The 21,744-nt window shown below is 44.7% G+C and overlaps 1 protein-coding gene across 1 annotated transcript in view; it reads right to left on the minus strand.

The window, feature by feature from the left end:
* Positions 1 to 8,396, minus strand: part of LOC104998528 (trophoblast Kunitz domain protein 1-like) — a 10,192-nt gene extending 1,796 nt beyond the window's left edge. Inside the window, exons 1-4 of the mRNA XM_010853729.1 lie at positions 8,298 to 8,396; positions 5,845 to 5,928; positions 4,593 to 4,664; positions 2,802 to 2,900 (exon numbers count right to left, since the gene is read on the minus strand). Of these exons, the coding sequence (XP_010852031.1) occupies positions 2,802 to 2,900; positions 4,593 to 4,664; positions 5,845 to 5,928; positions 8,298 to 8,391 (349 nt within the window). The 5' untranslated portion in view covers positions 8,392 to 8,396. The remainder of the gene's footprint in view (positions 1 to 2,801; positions 2,901 to 4,592; positions 4,665 to 5,844; positions 5,929 to 8,297) is intronic.
* Positions 8,397 to 21,744: the final 13,348 nt, after the last annotated feature.

A 21,744-nucleotide genomic window follows, 5' to 3' on the forward strand; every position in this document is an offset into this window, starting at 1 on the left:
GTAGGTCAGTAATTACTGGGTCTGGATACCTGAGTTTTATAATACTATTAATATCCTCTGTGTTATGTGTGTGGTAAAAGCTTTCCATCATTAATAAAAATTGTGAAGGAATCGTGCTATAATGGAAAAAGGCATGAAGAAAACATAACACTGTGTTTGCTTCAGTTATTTCATGGGGATTCTATGAATGAATATTGATACTATATATTGTGTATATAAGGAGAAATATACATATTTGTTTTTTCATTGTTTTCCTGATGCTGATCCTAAAAATCTTGGTATTTCTTTTGTGATGAGAGCAATAACAGTGTCCTTTGATATGTGAAGTGGTTGAGTTTGGAAAGACTCTAATGAGCCCAGAATGGGCTCTGATTGCACAGGAAAGGTCTGCCTACCGGGGGGTGGGCACTTTCATTCCACCCTTCCCCTGGTCTTCTATCCACTGCTCCTCTCCTTCGCTCAGCCTCAGGGAGGGTAATGGAGCTGTCTGTTGAACGACCTCCAATGGCTAATGATTTAATGCATCATGACTAGGTAATGACGCCTCCATAGAAACTTCAACAGAGCAAGACATTCATGTTATTCGAGAGACCTGGGATCCACTCAGGGAATAACACTGCTCACTGGGGCTTTGTCTCTGCTCTTTACCCCCTCGAGGCCACTCTCTGAACTGCAGCCTGAAGGATTCTGTTATTATTCTGTCCTTCCGCATGGCTCCATCACGACCAATCCCTCAGTGAGTCCCTTTTTCTATGAGAGTCAAATTCTGATTCTTAAAAAGTCCTACAAGCGTTCTCTCTACCTGCTCCCATGGCCTCGATGCCTCATCCCCTTCCACTCGTTTCCCCTCATATAAACCCTCTCATATCCAGCTACCCTGGTCCCTTCTGTTGCTCAGACACAACCAGGCATGTTATTTCTGCAGCTCTGCTCAGTGCCTCCTTATCACAGAGGGTTTCCTTGACCCTGTAGAGAAAAAGGACAGCATTGTTTCTCTGCCTTGCTCTCTATCTTCAAGAAACTGATAACCTACCATAGGATTTCTCCCCTTTGCTATTTTTATGTCATCCTCCAAGAAGGCAAATTACTTTGCCATGTTTTTTTGATAGCTGTGTCCCCATCCCCAAGAACAGTGCTTTAAAGGGACTTACTAACTCCCATTTTCATTCTCTCCACAAGTGCAAGGTCATCAAATAGAATGGGTATAATTGATTTCCTTTTAGTACAAAATCACCTTGATAATGGGGCACATCAACACAAAGGTCAATCTCCCTCTAACATTCAGTCTCCTGAGAGGATAATAAAAGAGTCTGTCCTGGTAATCGTTAACCCTGAAGCCTCTGAACCCAGATATTTATGGATTTTTAAGGAGGTTTTCAATAGAGAGCCACTTTGATTAAATTAGTGGCCATTGCTCATTGATCTCGATCTCAGAGCCTGCCCCTCTCCCCAGAGGGGCTGGCAAGAAATTGGTGAAATTTCCAACCTCTGAATGGGTGTTTGAGTTTTTTGGCAGACAACCCAGAACCTGAAGTTTCCTGGGTTGCTTTCCCTGAGTGGTCTCATGGTCTATCAAAGAAAGTAAGTTCCAAGAGTTTCAGGATGCCTGGACCATGAACCAGGACAAGGATCAAATATAGATCAAATATATGAACAATAAAATAATAGTCAAAAGAGGACAAATGAAAGGGCCTGGAGACTTTACTCATATTTTCTCAGCCTAGGTCCCACGAGACAAACTACACAAGGGCTGTGTTTTTGCGCTCTTGAAGTTGATCTGCTCAGTGGTCCCACGTCTTTCTGCTTATTTTTAATAATAGAGGTATAATCATTATTTGAGCCCTCAGTATGTTTTCTTGCAAGGATAAACTTCTTCAGATTAACGCGTTGGTGGAAAATGGGCAAAATTGGTCATGAAATGTGAACAGATTCTTTATATTCACGACTGGTAAACTGTCCAGAGAACTCATGTAACATTTTCCCCTGTTCAGATGAGGAAACTGCAGATGACTTGCCCCAGGACACAAGCATGTGGGTGGTAGGGTCAGGACAGGTAACTTATGATGTCACAACCCATCGATTACAATACCTGATTCCACCAGGAGTTCGGAAAATACAGCTTACTTGTAAGAGTTTCTGGATGCAGTGTCCTACTTTTATTACTTCCCCATCCCAAGCTTCATCTAAGCCCCCACCTCACAGGGCAGAGTGAGCTTGGGTTAAACCCTGACAGCGAATATGTGGCGTCTCTACCAACATCAACCAATTCCCCAGATACCTGCTGGGCATCCCCCAGTCAACTGACGCCTGATGTGAAATCTGTGCAGTTAATGCAGATCTCACGGGACGAGGACTCAAGACTGTCCTCACTTTATAGAGCCAGTCACGTGTTCCCTTGTTACTTACACTTGTGACCAAACGGTTAAAATGTGGAGGTTCCATGACATCACTTCCAAGTTTAACAACTGAATGGAACTGATGATAAAACTTAGGAAAACCCTTACTGTTCTCAGATGAATATACATGAAAAGTTCACAAATAGTGAAATGGAGGGGACGTGTAGAGCAAAGGGGGAGTGGAGGTGTGTGGAGCCTCCATGTCTCAGTGAACACAGCACCCTCACATCACGTACTTGTGTTCACCACCCAGGAAACTCTCTGAACTTTAATATTTTTACATTTTTTTGAGGTTTCAAGAAGTAGGCTTATTGATTGAATCATTGGCCACTGGCCATTGGCCGGTGGTGACTGATCTCAGTCTCAGTGCCCTTTCCTCTCCCCAGAGGCACAGAAAGTACAAACCTTTATTCTTCTCACTGAGTATTAATTGCTGAGTATTGAATGTTGGGGACTCCTCTACTGTGTGGTTCTTGAGTTGTGCTCTGGAAGTCTTCACATGACCTATGAAGGAAAGTAAATTTCAAGAGTTTCAGGAGGCCTGGTCCATGAAACAGGATAAGGATCAAACATGGATAAGATAATAACAGTCAAAAAAAAAGACAAGGGAAAGGGCCTGGAGACTTTAACAACCATATCAGCGTTGGTCCCACAGCCTACCATACAAGGGCTGTTACTTGCTCTCCCTGCTTTTGCTCTCCTCTGTGGTTCCACATCTTTTGATTAGTTTTAATAATAGAGGAATAACCATTATTTGATAAAGAAATATTTTTACTTGTCCAAAGCAAGTAGGCAGAGAATTTTTTTTTCAGATTTAATACACCATAGTGGAAAATGGACAAATCTGGCCATGAAATGTGAATAAACTATTTATTTACATGATTTGTCATCTGTTCAAAGAACTCATGTAACGTGTTTCCCCTGTTCAGATGAGGAAACTGCAGATGGCTTGCCCCAGGACACAATCATGTGGGTCGTAGGGTCAGGAAAAGATACCGTGAGGTCGCAACCCATCTGATACACTACCTGATCCTGCTAGGAGCTTGAAAATACCGATAACTGGTGAGTGTTTCTGGGTGCAGGGTCCTACTTTCCCTACTCACCTCTCCCCAAGCCTCTTGTGAGCCCTCAAATCACAAGGGAAGGTGAGTCCGTGTTTTTTCCTGAAGCGAAATACGTGGTTTCTGCACTAACACCATCCGGTTCCCAACACCCGATGGGAGAACCAGTTAATTGACTTCTGACACAAAATCTGTGGAGTTTGGGCCGATGCCACAGGTTGAGGGATCTAGATTGTCCTCTCTTCAGAAGCTAGCCATGTGGTCTCAAGTCACTCATGCTTCTGACCAAATGACTAAAAATGAGAGTTTCCGTGACCCCACCTCCACGCACAATAATCAGGGGAACTGGTGACTGATCTCGGGAACACTCTTACTGTTCTCAATCAATGTACAGGGTAAAACTCAGAAAGAACGAAATGCAGGAGATCTGTACTGATCCCGGGAACACTCTTACTGTTCTCAATCGATGTACAGGGTAAAACTCAGAAAGAATGAAATGCAGGAGATCTGTACTGATCCCGGGAACACTCTTACTGTTCTCAATCGATGTACAGGGTAAAACTCAGAAAGAATGAAATGCAGGAGATCTGTACTGATCCCGGGAACACTCTTACTGTTCTCAATCGATGTACAGGGTAAAACTCAGAAAGAATGAAATGCAGGAGATCTGTACTGATCCCGGGAACACTCTTACTGTTCTCAATCGATGTACAGGGTAAAACTCAGAAAGAATGAAATGCAGGAGATCTGTACTGATCCCGGGAACACTCTTACTGTTCTCAATCGATGTACAGGGTAAAACTCAGAAAGAATGAAATGCAGGAGATCTGTACTGATCCCGGGAACACTCTTACTGTTCTCAATCGATGTACAGGGTAAAACTCAGAAAGAATGAAATGCAGGAGATCTGTAGGGCGAAGGGGAGTGGAGATGTGCAAAGCCTCCATGCCCTGGTTAGATGAGCACCCTCATATAACCTCCTTTTGTCACCATCCCAAACGCTCTCTGAATGCCAGTATTCTGGATTTTTAATGAGGTTTCACTAAATAGGCACACTGATCGAATCATTGGCCAGTGGTGACTGACCTCAATCTCAGTGCCCTCCCCTTTCCCCACAGGAGCAGAAAGTTCAAACCTTTATTCCCTTCACGCATTGCTTTAACCACTTCACGTATGAAACCGGATCCCGCGTTGGCAATCTTGGCACCTAGGAAAGACAAAAATTCCACAGTTTTCAGGAGTCTGAGACCATGAGCCGGGACAAGGTTCAAATATGGATAATAAAATGATAGTCCAAAGTGGACAAGGGAAAAGGCCTGGAGACTTTGCTAATGTTATATCAGCCTTGTCCCAGGAGCCAGCCACACAAGGGCTGTGTTTCATGCTTTCCCTGCAATTGCTCTGCTCAGTGGTCCCAGGTCTTTGTGATTTATTATTATAGTAGAGGGATAATCATTATTTGACACATAAATATTCTTTCTCACCCCAAAGCAGTAGGTAGAAATATCTTTTCAAATGAACATATCCTGATGGAAAATGAGCAAAATTGGCCACGAAGTGTGAAAAACTCTTTGTATTTATGACTGGTAATATGTTCAAAGAACCCATGTAACAGGTGTCTGCTGTTCAGATGATTTCCCCCAGGACACATGGCATGTGGGTGGCAGGGTCAGGACAAGATACTGCCCTGTCACAATCCATCTGACGTACTATCCTATTCTCCCAGAAGCTCTGAGAGTACCGATAACTGGTAACAGCTTCTGGGTGCAGTGCCCTACTTTCATTACTCCCCTGTCCCCAGGACTCACCCGAGCTCCCAAAGCACAGGGAGACTGAGTCTGGTTTTCCCTGACACCACATCTGTGGTGTCTCTAGAAACAACATGCAATTCCTCCAAACACCCACTGGGTGTCCAACAGGGCAATTTAATTCTGATAAGAAATGAGGGGAGTTAGTACAGATTCTGCATGTTGAGGGCTCAAACTGTTCTCAGCTCAGATGATAGGCGTGTTGTCCCGATTCACTCATGATTTGACAAAGGGTCTAAAACTGGGAAGTTCCCTTACCCCACCTTGGTGTTCAATAATGCAATAGATCTGACGACCAGACTCAGGAAGACCACTCTCATAGAGATCTCATGTTATCATAAAGGATAAATCTTGGCACAGCAATGTGAGTGAGAGGTGCAGGGAAAAGTGGAAGTGGAGGTGTGGGGACCCTCACATCACCGCCGTGTGTTACCACCCCAAACACTCTCTGAATGCCCACATTTATGGACTCTTATTGAGGTTTCACTAAACAGGCATATTGATTGAATCATTGGCCAGTGGCACCTGTTCTCAATCTCAGTGCCCTCTCCTCTCCCCGGAGTTGCAGAAAGTTCGCACCTGTAGCCACACCACGGATGATATTTTTAATCATATCTTTTGTTGAATGCTTCTTAGGTCCCCGTCTATGACTTGTCTCCAGACCTATGAAAAACAGTAAATTCAGAGAGTTTCAGGAGACCTGGGCCATGAACCAAGGCAAGGATCAAATATGGAGAATAAAAGAATAGTCAACAGTGGACAAGGCAGGAAGCAAATATGTAAAATAAAATAATAGTCAAAAGGGGACAAGGGAAAGGGCCTGAAGACTTTACTAATACTGTATCAGCCTTGGTCCCAGAAGGCAACCACACAGGGCTGTGTTTCTTGTTTTCTCTGCAGTGGCTCTGCTCATTCATCCCAGGTCTTTCTGGTTATTTTTCATAAATAAAGGAATACTCATTATTTGACACCCAAATATTCTTTCTTGCCCAGGACCAGTAGGTAGACAAGTTATTTTCAGATTAATTAACATATCTTGGTTAAAAATGCACAAAGTTCACTACTTGCAAAGAGTTGAAATGTGTTTCACCTGTTTATATTCATGACTGGTAATCTGTTCAAACTAGTCAATCCTAAAGGAAATCAACCCTAAATATTCATAGGAAAGGCTAATGCTGAAGCTGAAGCTCCAATACTGTGGCCACCTGATACAAAGAACTGATTCACAGGAAAAGACCCTGATGCTGGGAAAGATTGATTGAAGGCAGGAAGAGAAGGGGATGACAGAAGATGAGATGGTTGGATGGCATCACTGACTCAGTGGACATGAGTTTGAGCAAGCTCCGGGAGATGGTGAAGCACAGGGAAACCTGGTGTCCATGGGGTTGCAAAGAGTTGGACATGACTGAGCAACTGAAGGAAAACAACAAATGTGTTCAAAAACCCATGTAACCTGTGTTCCCTGTTCAGATGAGAAAATTGCAGATGAGTTGCCCAGGAAACATGGCACGTGGGCGGCAGGGCCAGGACTAGATACTATCATGTACAACGCATTGGATACACTGCCTGATTCTGCCAGGAACTCTGAAAATAAAGATAACTGAGAACAGTTTCTGGGTGCCACGTGTACTTTCGTTACTCCCCACTTTTGGAGCATCGCTTGAGCCCCGAAATCATAGAGGAGAGTGAGTCTAGGTTTCCCTGACACCAAATATGTGGTGCCTCTACCAATAGCAAGCAATTCCCAAACAGCCACTGGGTGCCCACCAAGAAATTCACTTCTGTTTCAAATCCATGGAATTACTGCAGATTCTTCAGGTTGAGTGCTCAAGACTCTCCTCAGTTCAGATGCCAGCCATGAGGTCCTGAGTCACTCACTCATGCTTGTGACCAAATGGCTAAAATCAGGGCCCCTATGACCCCACCTTCAAATTCAACTACTGAATAGAGCTGGCAGCTGACCCTAGGAAAACCCTTGCTTGCTATACCCGGATTAATATACAAAATAAAACTCAAGGCAGCACAAGGGAGGCGATGTGCAGGGCGAAGCGGGGTGGGCGTTTGCCCAGCCCCCGTGCTCTAGTGAGCACAGCACTCTCACAGCACCTCCCTGTGTCCACCATCCTGCAAGCTCTCTGAGCCCAGTAGTTAAGTACTTCTTTCCAGGGCTCACTAAACAGGCATATTGGTTGGATCATCTGCCTTTGGTAATTGATCTCGCTCTCAGTTCCCTCCCCTGTCCTCAGAGGTGCTGGAGTGAGAGGTGGTGAAAACTATACCCTTTAAATGGGTGTTTGAGGTTTCTTGGAGACCAGCCTCATCTTGAAGGTGCCTTGAGTCACCTTTAGTGACTCATCTCATAACCTGTAAAGTCAGCAAATTCCAAGAGTTTTAGGAGGCCTTGGCCATGTCATGAGAAGGATCAAATATAGATCTTTTTATTACTACACTATAGTGAGGTTCAGGGACAAGGCAGGGACCAGGAATAGAGAGTCTCACAAATGGGGTTCCTAATCTGGTAGATTTAGGTGGGATATATATATCCCATATATACATATATACACACATATATACATATATATATTTAATATATTTCCTCATGAGAGTCATAATGTCAGTGGAGTTGAAAGCTTACAACTTCAGCCTTCCCTGGTGGTCCAGTAGTTAAGAATCCACCTGCCAATGCAGGGAACAGGGATTGATCCCTGGTTTGGGAAGATTCCACGTGCCTCATTGCAACTAAGCAGGTGAACCACAATTACTGAGCCCAGATACCTCAAGCCCCTGCTCTGCAATGAGAGAAGCCACAATGAGAAGCCCATACACTGCAACCAGAGTAGCCCTGGTTACTAGACAATGTCATCGCATAGCCAGTAAGTCCAACACAGCAAACCCAAACAAAAATCCTGCCCAACATGACAGGAGAAATCCAGAAAGGGTTGGCAGTACTCACCCCACACCTGCCCTGCACCCTTCCATAGACTTCCATCATTTCCCTCCAGTCTGTAGAGGAGAGGTGAGGCTGGACCTACCTTCATCCTGGATATGGTGTATATTCACCAGGGTGCTGTCCACCAGGATAACCAGGAGGAAGAGAAGGGCTGCGGAGAAGCAGAGCCGGTTCATCTTCGTGGCCTTGCAGGAGGGCTCCTGAGGATGCTGGGGATGCACTGAGCTTTAATATCCTGGCTGAGGGGTGGGATCAGGTGATGAGGAAGGGAGTGGGCAAGGGGAGGAGCTGGGTCAGTCCTGTTTATTGCGTAATCTCCCTACAAAACTATGCCTCTGGCTTCTCTCTACAGGGGCCTAAAGTCCAGTAAAAGTACTTCTCAGATTTGACTCTACCTGTGGGTCTCCTGTAAACACAGATAGTGATTCTAATATGTTGACTCAGGGAGCATCCCAGGACCTAGAGCAGTGCATGGCATGTGATAGATAGTGAGTGGATGAGACAAATCACAGGACCTATAAGTGAACAGCAGTGTGTGAGCTCAGGTCCTTCTTTCAGCCTCCTGCAGGTGTCATCTCACCTGGACCTCAATGCCCTGACCCCCTCACCTAGCACAGATGACAGGTGTGACACAGGCCACCTTCCTGCAACCACTGTCACAGCTTCTGCACTGGATGGACACTTACTGTCTATCAGACACTGGTCCAGGCAGGAACTTAGCTGGGGAAGCTGATGTCCTCCTGGGCTGTGACCCTCCAGTGTGTTCACTCTGGTTACAGCATGAGCACTGGAATCATGGAATATTGAGGGAATACTGATGCTGTCACTATAAAGAAATATCAATTCCTATTCTTGGCACAGAGCTCCTAACACTGCTGGAGTTTCCTGAGAGATGAGAGAAACAAGGAGACTTTTGTCATGTGAGGGAAGGGGCTAGTAAACACTCAGTCTAAACCAAGGATGGAGTGTGTTATCAGGGTAATCAACACTTGATTGGGGGAGTGGGAATTCTCATTTCCACCTTTCCTCTTTCCCTGCCCCCACACCTCAGGGAGGGGTGAGAGGTGGAGGGCGAATCCATCACAAATGCCTAAAGATTGAATGATTTGTGATGAAGTCTCCACAGAAACCTCAACAAAGCAAGTCATTTATGATCTAAAAAACTGAGATCTACTCAAGGAACAACACAGGTACACACTCCACCATGGCTCACTGGACCACTGCGGCAGCCTGCCCAGGGGCCTCTGTCTCTGTTCTTATTTCCGAGGAGCCACTCTCCACTCTGCAGACTCAGGGATCCTCTTAAAACTTGAATCCTATTGCATGGCTCCCATGACCAATCCCTCAGTGACTCCTCAGCTCTCTCAGAGTCAAATTTGGATTCTTATAAAGTCCTACAAAGCTCCTCATGACCTACCCCCGTGGCCTCTCTGCCTCATCCCCTTCCACTCCCCTCCCTTTACCCGCTCAGCTGCAGCCACCCTGGTCCTGGCTGCTGCTCAAACACATCAGTCTCATTTTTGGCAGCCTCTGCTCAAGGTCTCCTTATTCCAGAGTGTTTCTCTGACCCTCTACAGTCTCCTGAATTCCCATCACTCTCTTTCTTCACAACACTCATCACTATCTGCCATAGGATTTTCCCTGTCTTCATTGTCTGTCGGCCTCTCAGAAGGCATATTATTTTACTATATTTTGTTTACAGCTGTTTTCCTACACCAAGAAATGTGCCTTCTGGGACAAAAATCCTATGTATTTGATAAATATTTGTCACGTATATGAATCTCCCATGTCATCCTTATTTCAAGTGCACAATCGTTGAAAACTCTGGATATAGTAATATTCCTTATATTCTATTAGATAATGAAACCTGTCTCTCTCTCTATATATATACCTGTATTTATGTATATACAAATATGATGAAACCTGTCTCTCTATGCATACCTATGTGTGTGTATATGTATATATGTATATACATACACACACACACACACACACACACACATATATATATATAGCTACACTCATAGCTCAACAGTAAAAATTGTCTGAAATGTAGGAGACCTGGGTTAAATCCCTGGGTCAGGAAGATCCCCTGGAGAAGGGAATGGCTACCTACTCCAGTATTTTTGCCTGGAGAATTTCCTGGACAGAAGACCTTGGCAACCTATAGCCCATGGGGTCACAAAGAGTCAGACACGACTGAGCCATTAACACTTTCTTTCACCTGTCCATATAATTATGAGTCTCCTCTAACATCATATATCCCAATAGGAAAATGAAATAATCATCTGACAGGACCAGCAAAATGAGTTGCCTTGAGTTTTGACTTATGTTTTACCAGTTTGGAAAGAACAGTTTTTGCGCCTTGAGCAAACTCCCGAAAGTACTGCATTGCCTTCTCTTCCCACAATGGTCTCCAAAGGTAAGAAGCCCGGTTGTCACTCAATGTTCTGATTAATTTCATCACAAAGAAGTGCTCATTACTTGACAGACAAATTTTTTTTGAAGGGCTGGTGAGGAAATATATGCAGATAATTCTTTTGGACTAAAACATTGTGGGGGAAACTAGACATCATTGACCATGAATGTCAAGCTCTGTATACTCATTGGTTATCTTTTCAAAAAACTCAAGTAACCTGGTCCCCCTGTTCAGGAGAGGAAAGTGCAGATGACTTCCCTAGGACAGAAAACATGTCAGTGGTAGGATCAGGACAAGTCACAGTACATTTAATCAAGGACATGATTCTGCCAGGAATTCTGAAAATGCAGAGAACTGGGAGGGGGTTCTGAGTGCTCTGCCCCACATAATATAGTCTCAGGGTCCTGACCCTCATACCAGACACAAATGATAGGGAAGTGTGAGTCTGGGTGTTGCCCCTGACCCCAAACATGCTGGGTCTCTACCAACAGCAACTGGTTCCCCAACACCCACTGGGCACCCAGGAGTCAATCCACTTCTGACACTAAATCTGCAGAGGGGACCCAGACCCCACAGGGTGAGGGCTCCCTCCCTGAGGACGGCCCACACTTCAAGTGTCGATCACAAGTCCTGGGGTCACTTACATGTGTGACCAACTGGCAATAAACTGAGAGCTTAGAAGACTCATCTCTAAGGTTCAATAACTTATTAGAACCACTCACACAACTCAGGAATGCCCTTTAATTACTGTGCCCAGTTGATGTAAAGCATAAAACTCAGGGACAGGGAAGTGGAAAAGCTTATGATAAATGGGGAATAGAGGATGCCGAGACTCCAAGCCCTCTCAGGACTTCCCCCCCTCACATTCCCTTGATGGTATCACCTTCTCTGAAGCTCTTTGAACCCAATGTTAATTGAGGGCTGGACACAGACAATTTTATTGAATCTTTGGCCATTGGTGACTGAAATCAGTATCAGTATCTTCTCCTGTCCCCAGATGGACTGGGCTTGATAGTTCTAACTCTCTAATCACCTGATGGCATGTTCTGCAGTCCAGTCCTATCCTGACACTATCTCAGGTCCCATCCTTCACTCATCTCATGATTGAGAATATACAGAAAATTCCAAGTGTTTCAGGGGGCCTGGGGCATGGATGGAGACAGGGGTCAAATTTGGATTTTGTTATGACACTGCAGTAGGATCAGGGTCAAGGCAGGGATCAGAAATAGGGTCTCAGTTATGAAGTCCCTGATCTGGCAGAATCAGGTGGGATATGCCTTTAACAAAGCAGAACACATAATGATACCTCTTGAGAGGCAAGGAATTTCCCTGAAGTGAAAACTGCTCAATTTACTGGAAGAAATGCAGAGAGGTTTTGCTGCACCCACCTCAGCGCCTTCCATGGACCCCGCTTATCACCTGTCCCCAGGCTGTAGAGGAGAGGTGAGCCAGGACTTACCCTGGCACTGGTTCCTGGTTTCACCCACCAGGTGCCCAGAAACACAAGAAGGGCTGTAGAGAGGCAGAGCTGGCTCATCTTTGTGGCCTTATAGAAGGGTTTCTAAGGAAAGCTGGTGGAAGACTGAGCTTTTTGCACTCCAGCTGAGGGGTCAGAACAGCCAACAAGGAGAGGAATGAGGAAAGGAATGATCAGGGGTCAGTCTTGTACAATGTGTAATCTCCCCACCTCTCATGGTCCTGCTTCTGCCTACTGGGGCCAAATGCTCAGTAACTTTGATTCTCAAACTTGACTATGCCTGTCAGTTTCGTAGAAACACAGGATGTGATACTAAACGTGGGATTTTGTTCAATATGGTCATTCAGGGAACATCACAGCTCTTAGAGAAGTGCATAGCAAGTGATGGATGGTCATTCTGTGGATGGAAGCATATCAAAGGTGGATAATGGAGCAATACTGTGTTAGCTCATGTCCCCTTTGCAGCCTCCTGCAGGTGTCTTCACATCTGGGCTTCTATGCCCACCTGCCTCAACTGTACCTACTTAAGAAGACAGGTGTGACCCAGGGAAGCTTCCCGCAACCATTCTGGCAGCATCTTTACTGGACCCACACAAGCTGTTCACCTGGCATTTGTCTAGACAGACGGTGAGTCAGGGAAAGAGCATCTGTATCGGGGGCACAAACTCTGATATTTTGGGTAGAAAAAAGAATAAGGGAGTGGTCAGAAGGGAAGCAGAGACATACATGTCTCCAGAGCATGATCACCCCTCACCCCCATCTGGTTTCACCAACAGGAGAGCTGTCTGCCTGAGTGGACTCCAGGGGACCTCGAAAGAACACCGGTAACCACCTCCTTCTTCCTGCTCTCCCTCAGTGGCGATGGGACCATAGGACCTTGGTTTGGGCACCAGCTCTGTGTTTTCCAAACTTTGTTGCTGAGGATTTAAATCCCCCAGAGTCCTGTGTCCTCAGGTATCACATGAGATTTGTGCTGCCCACATCATGTGGTTGCCGTGGAAGCAATGGAGGCAACAGGCATGTATTCCTTCTCCCTGAGAAGTCTAAGGCCTTTGTAGTATTAATAATAACAGTAATGAGTAGTTACACCAGGTAAAACTTAAATTCTTCATTGTGGCAGGCATTATTCTAAGCACCTGACACATATAATTCATCTAATCCTCAAAGATCTTTAAAGAAAGATGGAGAAACTGTTGATATTTCCTCATGTGACTGAAGAGGTACCTGAGATAACAGGAAATAAAGTAATTTGCTTAGGTCATAGCTTGTAGAGAGGGGATTGGGACCCAGGGATCTGACTTCAGAGTCTGTGCACATGTGCTCTGCTGCATTGCAAGCTGTAAACTAGAGTGCACACATTAGGTGTGTTGTTGTTCGGTCACTCAGTTGTGTCTGACTCTTTGTCACCCCATGGACTGCAGCACACCAGGCTTCCCTGTCCTTCACTATCTCTCAGAATTTGTTCAAACTCGTGTTCATTGAATCAGTGATGCCATCCAACCATCTCATCCTCCATCGCCTGCTTCTCCTCCTCTCCTCAATCTTTCACAGCATCAGGGTCTTTTTTTCCAAAGAGTTGTCTTTTCGCATCAGGTGGCCAAAGTATTGGAGCTTCAGCTTCAGCATCAGTCCTTCCAGTGAATAGAATCAGAGTTGATTTCTTTAGGATTAATTGGTTTCATGTCCTTGCTGTCTAAGAGACTCTCAAGAGTCTTCTCCGTGACTGCAGTTCAAAAGCATAAATTCTTTGGTGCTCAGCCTTCTTTTTGGTCCAACTCTCATATCCATACATGACTACTGGAAAAACCACAGCTTTGACTATATGGACTTTTGTCAGCAATGTTAGGTCTCTTCTTAATATGCTGTCTAGGTTTGCCATAACTTTTCTTCCAAGGAGCAAGCATCTTTTAATTTCATGGCTGCAGTCACCGCCTGCAGTGGTTTTGGAACCCAAGAGAATAAAATATGCCACTGTTCGACACACCCACCATCCCTTCTTGTATATTTACTTGCAGTTACAGCCATGTAATTTCCCAGGTGGCGCTAGAGGTAAAGAACCCGCCTGCTGATGCAGGAGACACAGGAGATGTAGGTTTACTCCCTGGGTTGGGAAGATCCCCTGGAGAAGGGCATGGCAACCCCCTCCAGTACTCTTGCCCAGAGAATCCCCCATGGGGAGAGGAGGCTGGTGGGCTACAGTCCATAGGGTCGCAAAGAGTCAGATGTGACTCAAGCGACTTAGCACAGCACACAACCATGTAACACCGTTGAGAAGGAAAGGAGCTCAGTCCTGAGTTACCCTAGGATAGAATGGCCTTAATAGCCAGTGACTCACAAAACCAGCTACTGTGAGTGGAGGGTCTCCTCTCTCCTGCGGCATCTCATATGTACCATTTCATTTAGCTTCATGTCAATCTTATGGCATCTGGATTCTCATCCCATTGTGTCAAGGAGAAAGCAGAGGCTCAGAGAGGTAAAGAGACTTCCTCATTACTCTCAACTTGCAGATAGCACAAATAGGACTTCGGTTTAGGAGGCCCTCTGCCCTTTCCTTCCTCCTGCCTCAATTTGTCTACCTGAGACCAGGGAGCAGCAGAGACTCCCCCTAAGAGCACAAACTCCTCTCTTCTCCCCCCTCCTCTCTCATCTGTCTGTCTTTCTCTCCCAGTGTCCTCCTGTCCTGGTCCTCCTCAGTTTGATCCAGGTTAGAGCCCCCACCCCCACCCCTGGATCAGAGGTCCCCTGATGAGCTGGTCCCCCCTCCTCCTCCCTCCTCCCTACTCATGAGTGATTGAGATCTCTGATTAGAAACCTCCCCAGTTCCTGAGGGCATCTTCAGAGAAGTCACAAGACGGGAAAATCACAGGGTTTGTATCTGGATAAAGACCAGAGAACCCAAAACTCTGATATCAGGTCATATCTCTGCCCCTTAATCCTCAGTTTTTCCCTCAAAAAAAGGGAGAAATTTGAATTCCATGATACTTAAGGCCACATCCTGAAAGGATGGAATGTACACTGGGTATGCAGAAGATGTTTAGATTTTTCTGAGGCTTTGTCCTGTGACCATCATTCACATCTGAGTCATGGGTGGTCAATTTCAGGCTACATGATAAAACAGCATCTGGATTTTTGGAAATAAGTAGTTTGCAATCTTAGAATGATGTTGTGAATACTGTTTTTTGTTAGGATAATTTTCAGGATTGAAAGGAAAAGCAGAAACCAGAGATTGCAAATCCGGCTAGCATACAAGTATTATTAACCCACATAGTACTTTCTACAATTATGAAACATTTCTGGGATTTAACAGTGGGAGATTTTACAGAAAATGAACTCACATTGTTGGAAAAATAAGCGATCTGGCAACACAGTCTTGACATTTAACAAGAGCCCTCTTCTGTTACATGGGATTCTCCAGGCAAGAATACTGGAGTGGGTAAACATTTCCTTCTCCAGGTGATCTTCCCAATCCAGGGATCAAACCCACATTTCCTGCATCGAGAAGCCACCTTTACCGTCTGAGCCACCAGGGAGCAGTGGGTCTCAACTATGAGTGAGCTTTAGAATTCATTAAACATTTGTTGAAGCACAGATCTGAGACCTCCACTTTCTGAGGTTTGATTTGGTAAGACATGGTTGGGACCTGAGTATCTGCATCTACCAGGTTTCTGGGACTGAGGATGTTGCTCAAGGGACCACGTTCTGAAAGTCGTGAACTAAGCTAAGGAGAGATGCTTTCTTCTCAGGAGGGGAGTGTTCTCTTCAGTTTCCATAATCCCCGCCATTCCTTTTTGTCCCTCCAGCCTCCACCCCCGCTCCAAATATGTCCAGTCATATTTGGCTGGTCCAGGGGCATTTAACATTGTGACCTATGGGATGGGCTCACAGTAAGTGTTCAGGAAAACGTGTTAGTTTCTTTTTAGCTGCTATGTCATGTCTGACTCCTGACTGTAACTCGTCAGGCTCCTCTGTCCACAGGATTCTCCAGGCAAGAATACTCGAGTGGGTTGCATTTCCTTCTCTCAGGGAGCCTCCCCTCCCAGGGATCAAGCCCACATCTCCTGCACCGGAAGGCAGGTTCCTTACCACTGAGCCACCAGGGAAGCCCTCACCAAAAGGTAACTTGTTATTTCACAGTCTTATGAGTTAAATATTATCATTCTGATTTTGGGGCTTTCCTGGTAAGAAAGAAAGAAAGTGAAGTTGCTTAGTCTTGTCCGACTCTTTGCGACTCTGTGGACTGTAACCTACCAGGCTTCTCCATCCATGGATTTCTCCAGGCAAGAATACTGGAGTGGGTTGCCATTTCCTTCTCCAGGGGATCTTCCTGACCCAGGGATCGAATCGGGGTCTCCCGCATTGCAGGCAGGTGCTTTACCCAGGGAAGCCCTCTTTCCTGGTAGCTCAGTGGTAAATAATCTACCTGCAATGCAAGAGACACAGGAGATGCCAGGTCGATACCTGGAGGAGGAAATGGTAACTCACTCCAGTATTCTTGCCTGGAGAATCCCGTGGGCGGAGGAGCCTGGCAGGCTAAAGTCTGTGGATTAGGTACAGTCAGACACAACCTAGCGACTGAGCATGCACACACATTCTTATTTTAGACACGAAGAAACAAAGTTCACCTAAGGAAAAGTTTCTTGTTGAAAGAAAGAAAGCTGAAAATCAGAAGGAAGACATGTATGAAAAGGGTTAGTTGTGTGTCCCATTTCTTTTAATGTTACTAATACACAAACAACACTCAGGTGAACTAGTCTGTTATTAGCATAATGATGCATTGAAGATATTGAACATGACTTTATGAGTGTCAAATCATATTTATCAAGAAAAAGAGGTGGGTCCTAGCAGTCGCGGCTGTGGGAGGAGGGGCAGGGTCCAGGCACTCAGGTTCCGGAAGGTTCTGGAGGTGACGGTGGGGTGGAGGATGAAGGTGAGGATGCAGTGAGGGAGAAGATTAGGACAAGATCCTGGATTTAATTCCGGGGTCCACAGTCATTCCAGTCATGTGGAGCTTTTCTCCTTCCTTCCTTCCCCCAATATTTATGGACTGACTATAGCCTTTGTGCCAGGAGCTGTGAGAAGGTCTAGGGATAAAGAGAAGACTTGCCCTCATGGTGTTTAGGGCCAACTGGATGAGACAGAACTAAACCAAGTAGCCCCACGGGGGAAATGAAAGAGGCAGATTTCTGCTGATGAGGATAGAGTTGAGAAGCAAGAGAATGCGGAACATTTTCAGAAGCAGACAGAGTCCAGCCATGGGTGGATCCTCCTTGTCCTTCAGCATCTCAAGGGGGCACAGTTCACAGGTACTCTGTGAAAGGAAAAGTGAAAGTGAAGTCGCTCAGTCGTATCCGACTCTTTGCAACCCCATGGACTGTAGCCTACGAGGTTCCTCCATCCATGGAATTTTCCAGGCAAGAATACTGGAGTGGGTTGCCATTTCTTTCTCCAGGGGATCTTCCCAACCCAGGGATCGAACCTGGGCCTCCCGCATTGCAAGCAGATGCTTCTACCGTCTGAGCCACCAGGGAAGCAAAAGGAAAGGAACTTGCTAATTAATACTTCTGAAGACCCAGACCTGGATACTGCATAACTGGACAGGTCCTAGACCATCCCAGGAAAGAGCAAACCACTGTCCTCCCAAGACCAGGATGGCCACCAAGAAGGCAGCGAATTCTCTAAGCCAAGGTGGGGCACTCAGGAGCAATATAGATGGCTCTGTAGGGTGAGAGGTGACTTTGGTTAGGGTGACTGACTTAATGCTCCCATCTGAGAAAGGAGAACATGGGAGTAGTCTCAGATTGTCATGATGTGGCTTCTAGGTGTGACCTATGCTACACTGGCCCGTGAGGACATGCTCAGTCCATGGTTTCAAAGGACACTGCAGCCACTTCCCCTGGGATTCCCTGAGGAAAAATACACTGTGGGTTGGTGAGGATTGTGTGCTCTCTTGAGCTCCACATCTCAGCCCATCCTCTACCTGTCTTAGCCCAGGGCCTGATAGCACCACTGTGGGTCTGGAACAGTCCTTCCCCATCTTGACATTGTTCTTCTTTGCTTTGCAGCAAAGGACTTGAAGATCCCAGACTTGGTGTTGTAGATGTATCTGATTACTTTGGCCTTACAGGGACCCGTGTGTGCAGACTGCAGGCAGAAATCAGGCCCCAGGGCTGCAGAGATGGGAGGATCTCAGTCAAATAGAGGATGGTCATCACTGTTTGGTCTACAAGGTGAGCAACTGAAACCCACCAGTTTGTTTGCGATAGAGATGGTCGGGGTCTAGGGGTGCGAATGTGAAAAGGCCCTTTGATATCCTTCTGTCCAGGGCATTATTACCAGTGTTGTTAGGCATCACAGTGACAGGGTAATACTGTAAATAATTACATATTGTTACTGAATATCTTTATTTTTATTTTTTACTATTTTTACTTTACAATATTGTATTGGTTTTGCCATACATCAACATGAATCTGCCATGGGTATACACATGTTCCCCATCCTGAAACCCCCTCCCACCTCCCTCCCCGCACCATCCCTCTGGGTCATCCCAGTGCACCAGCCCCAAGCTTCCTGTATCCTGCATTGAACCTGGACTGGCGATTGGTTTCCTATATGATATTATACATGTTTCAATGCCATTCTCCCAAATCATCCCACCCTTGCCCTCTCCCACAGAGTCCAAAAGACTGTTCTATACATCTGGGTCTCTTTTGCTGTCTCGCACACAGGGTTATCATTACAATCTTTCTAAATTTCATATATATGCATTAGTATACTGTATTGGTGTTTTTCTTTATGGCTTACTTCACTCTGTATAATAGGTTCCAGTTTCATCCACCTCATTAGAACTGATTCAAATGTATTCTTTTTAATGGCTGAGTAATACTCCATTGTGTATATGTACCACTGCTTTCTTATCCACTCATCTGCTGATGGACATCTAGGTTGCTTCCATGTCCTGGCTATTATAAACAGTGCTGCGATGAACATTGGGGTACACGTGTCTCTTTCAATTCTGGTTTCCTCGGTGTGTATGCCCAACAGTGGGATTGCTGGGTCATAGGCAGTTCTCTTTCCAGTTTTTTAAGGAATCTCCACACTGTTCTCCATAGTGGCTGTACTAGTTTGCATTCCCACCAACAGTGTAAGAGGGTTCCCTTTTCTCCACACCCTCTCCAGCATTTATTGCTTGTAGACTTGGATAGCAGCCATTCTGACTGGTGTGAAATGATACTTCATTGTGGTTTTGATTTGCATTTCTCTGATAATGAGTGATGTTGAGCATCTTTTCATGTGTTTGTTAGCCATCTGTATGTCTTCTTTGGAGAAATATCTGTTTAGTTCTTTGGCCCATTTTTTGATTGGGTCGTTAATTTTTCTGGAATTGAGCTGCAGGCGTTGCTTGTATATTTTTGAGATTAGTTCTTTGTCAGTTGCTTCATTTGCTATTATTTTCTCCCATTCTGAAGGCTGTCTTTTCACCTTGCTTATAGTTTCTTTTTTTGTGCAGAAGCTTTTAATTTTAATTAAGTCCCATTTGTTTACTTTTATTTCCAACATTCTGGGAGGTGGGTCATAGAGGATCCTGCTGCGATTTATGTCAGAGAGTGTTTTGTCTATGTTCTCCTCTAGGAGTTTTATAGTTTCTGGTCTTACATTGAGATCTTTAATCCATTTTGAGTTTATTTTTGTGTATGGTGTTAGAAAGTGTTCTAGTTTCATTCTTTTACAAGTGGTTAACCAGTTTTCCCAGCACCACTTGTTAAAGAGATTGTCTTTAATCCATTGTATATTCTTGCCTCCTTTGTCAAAGATAAGGTGTCCACAAGGTGCATGGATTTATCTCTGGGGTTTCTACTTTGTTCCATTGATCTATATTTCTGTCTTTGTGCCAGTACCATACTGTCTTGATGACTGTGGCTTTGTAGTGGAGCCTGAGTCAGGCAGGTTGATTCCTCCAGTTCCATTCGTCTTTCTCAAGATTGCTTTGGCTATTCGAGGTTTTTTGTATTTCCATACAAAGTGTGAAATTATTTGTTCTAGCTCTGTGAAAAATACTGTTGGTAGCTTGATAGGGATTGCATTGAATCTATAAATTGCTTTGGGAAGTACACTCATTTTCACTATATTGATTCTTCCAATCCATGAACACAGTATATTTCTCCATCTGTTAGTGTCCTCTTTGATTTCTTTCACCAGTGTTTTATAGTTTTCTATATATAGGTCTTTAGTTTCTTTAGGGTAGATATATTCCTAAGTATTTTATTCTTTCCGTTGCAATGGTGAATGGAATTGTTTCCTTAATTTCTTTATTTTCTCATTATTAGTGTATAGGAATGCAAGGGATTTCTGTGTGTTGATTTTATATCCTGAAACTTTACTATGTTCATTGATTAGCTCTAGTAATTTTCTGGTGGAGTCTTTAGGGTTTTCTATGTAGAGGTCATGTTATCTGCAAACAGTGAGAGTTTTACTTCTTCTTTTCCAATTTGGATTCCTTTTATTTCCTTTTCTGCTCTGATTGCTGTGGCAAAAACTTCCAAAACTATGTTGAATAGTAGTGGTGAGAGTGGGCACCCTTGTCTTGTCCTGACTTTAGGGGAAATGCTTTCAACTTTTCACCATTGAGGATGATGTTTGCTGTGGGTTTGTCATATATAGCTTTTATTGAAAGTGGAGAGTGAAAAAGTTGGCTTAAAGCTCAACATTCAGAAAACAAAGATCATGGCATCTGGTCCCATCACTTCATGGGAAATAGATGGGGAAACAGTGGAAACAGTGTCAGACTTTATTTTGGGGGGCTCCAAAATCACAGCAGATGGTGACTGCAGCCATGAAATTAAAAGATGTTTACTTCTTGGAAGGAAAGTTATGACCATCCTAGATAGCATATTGAAAAGCAGAGATATTACTTTGCCAACAAGGTCCGTCTAGTCAAGGCTATGGTTTTTCCTGTGGTCACATATGGATGTGAGATTTGGACTGTGAAGAAAGCTGAGCGCTGAAGAATTGATGCTTTTGAACTGTGGTGTTGGAGAAGACTCTTGAGAGTCCCTTGGACTGCAAGGAGATCCAACCAGTCCATTCTAAAGGAGATCAGCCCTGGGTGTTCTTTGGAAGGAATGATCCTAAAGCTGAAACTCCAGTACTTTGGCCACCTCATGCGAAGAGTTGACTCATTAGAAAAGACTCTGATGCTGGGAGGGATTGGGGGCAAGAGGAGAAGGGGACAACAGAGGATGAGATGGCTGGATGGCATCACTGACTCGATGGACGTGAGTCTGAGTGAACTCCGGGAGTTGGTGATGGACAGAGAGGCCTGGCGTGCTGCGATTCATGGGGTCGCAAAGAGTCGAACATGACTGAGCGACTGAACTGGACTGAACTGATGTTCCTTCTATTCCTGCTTTCTGGATAGTTTTTTTTTATCATAAATGAATGTTCAATTTTGTCAAAGGCTTTCTCTGCATCTATTGAGATAATCATATGGCTTTTATTTTCAATTTGTTAATGTGGTGTATTACATTGATTGATTTGCAGATATTGAAGAATCCTTGCATCCCTGGGATAAAGGCCACTTGGTCATGGTGTATGATCTTTTAATGTGCTGTTGGATTCTGATTGCTAAGTAATTTT

This window comes from Bison bison, unplaced genomic scaffold (assembly GCF_000754665.1).
Source record: "Bison bison bison isolate TAMUID 2011002044 unplaced genomic scaffold, Bison_UMD1.0 scf7180017853184, whole genome shotgun sequence".
NCBI classification, from domain to species: domain Eukaryota; kingdom Metazoa; phylum Chordata; class Mammalia; order Artiodactyla; family Bovidae; genus Bison; species Bison bison.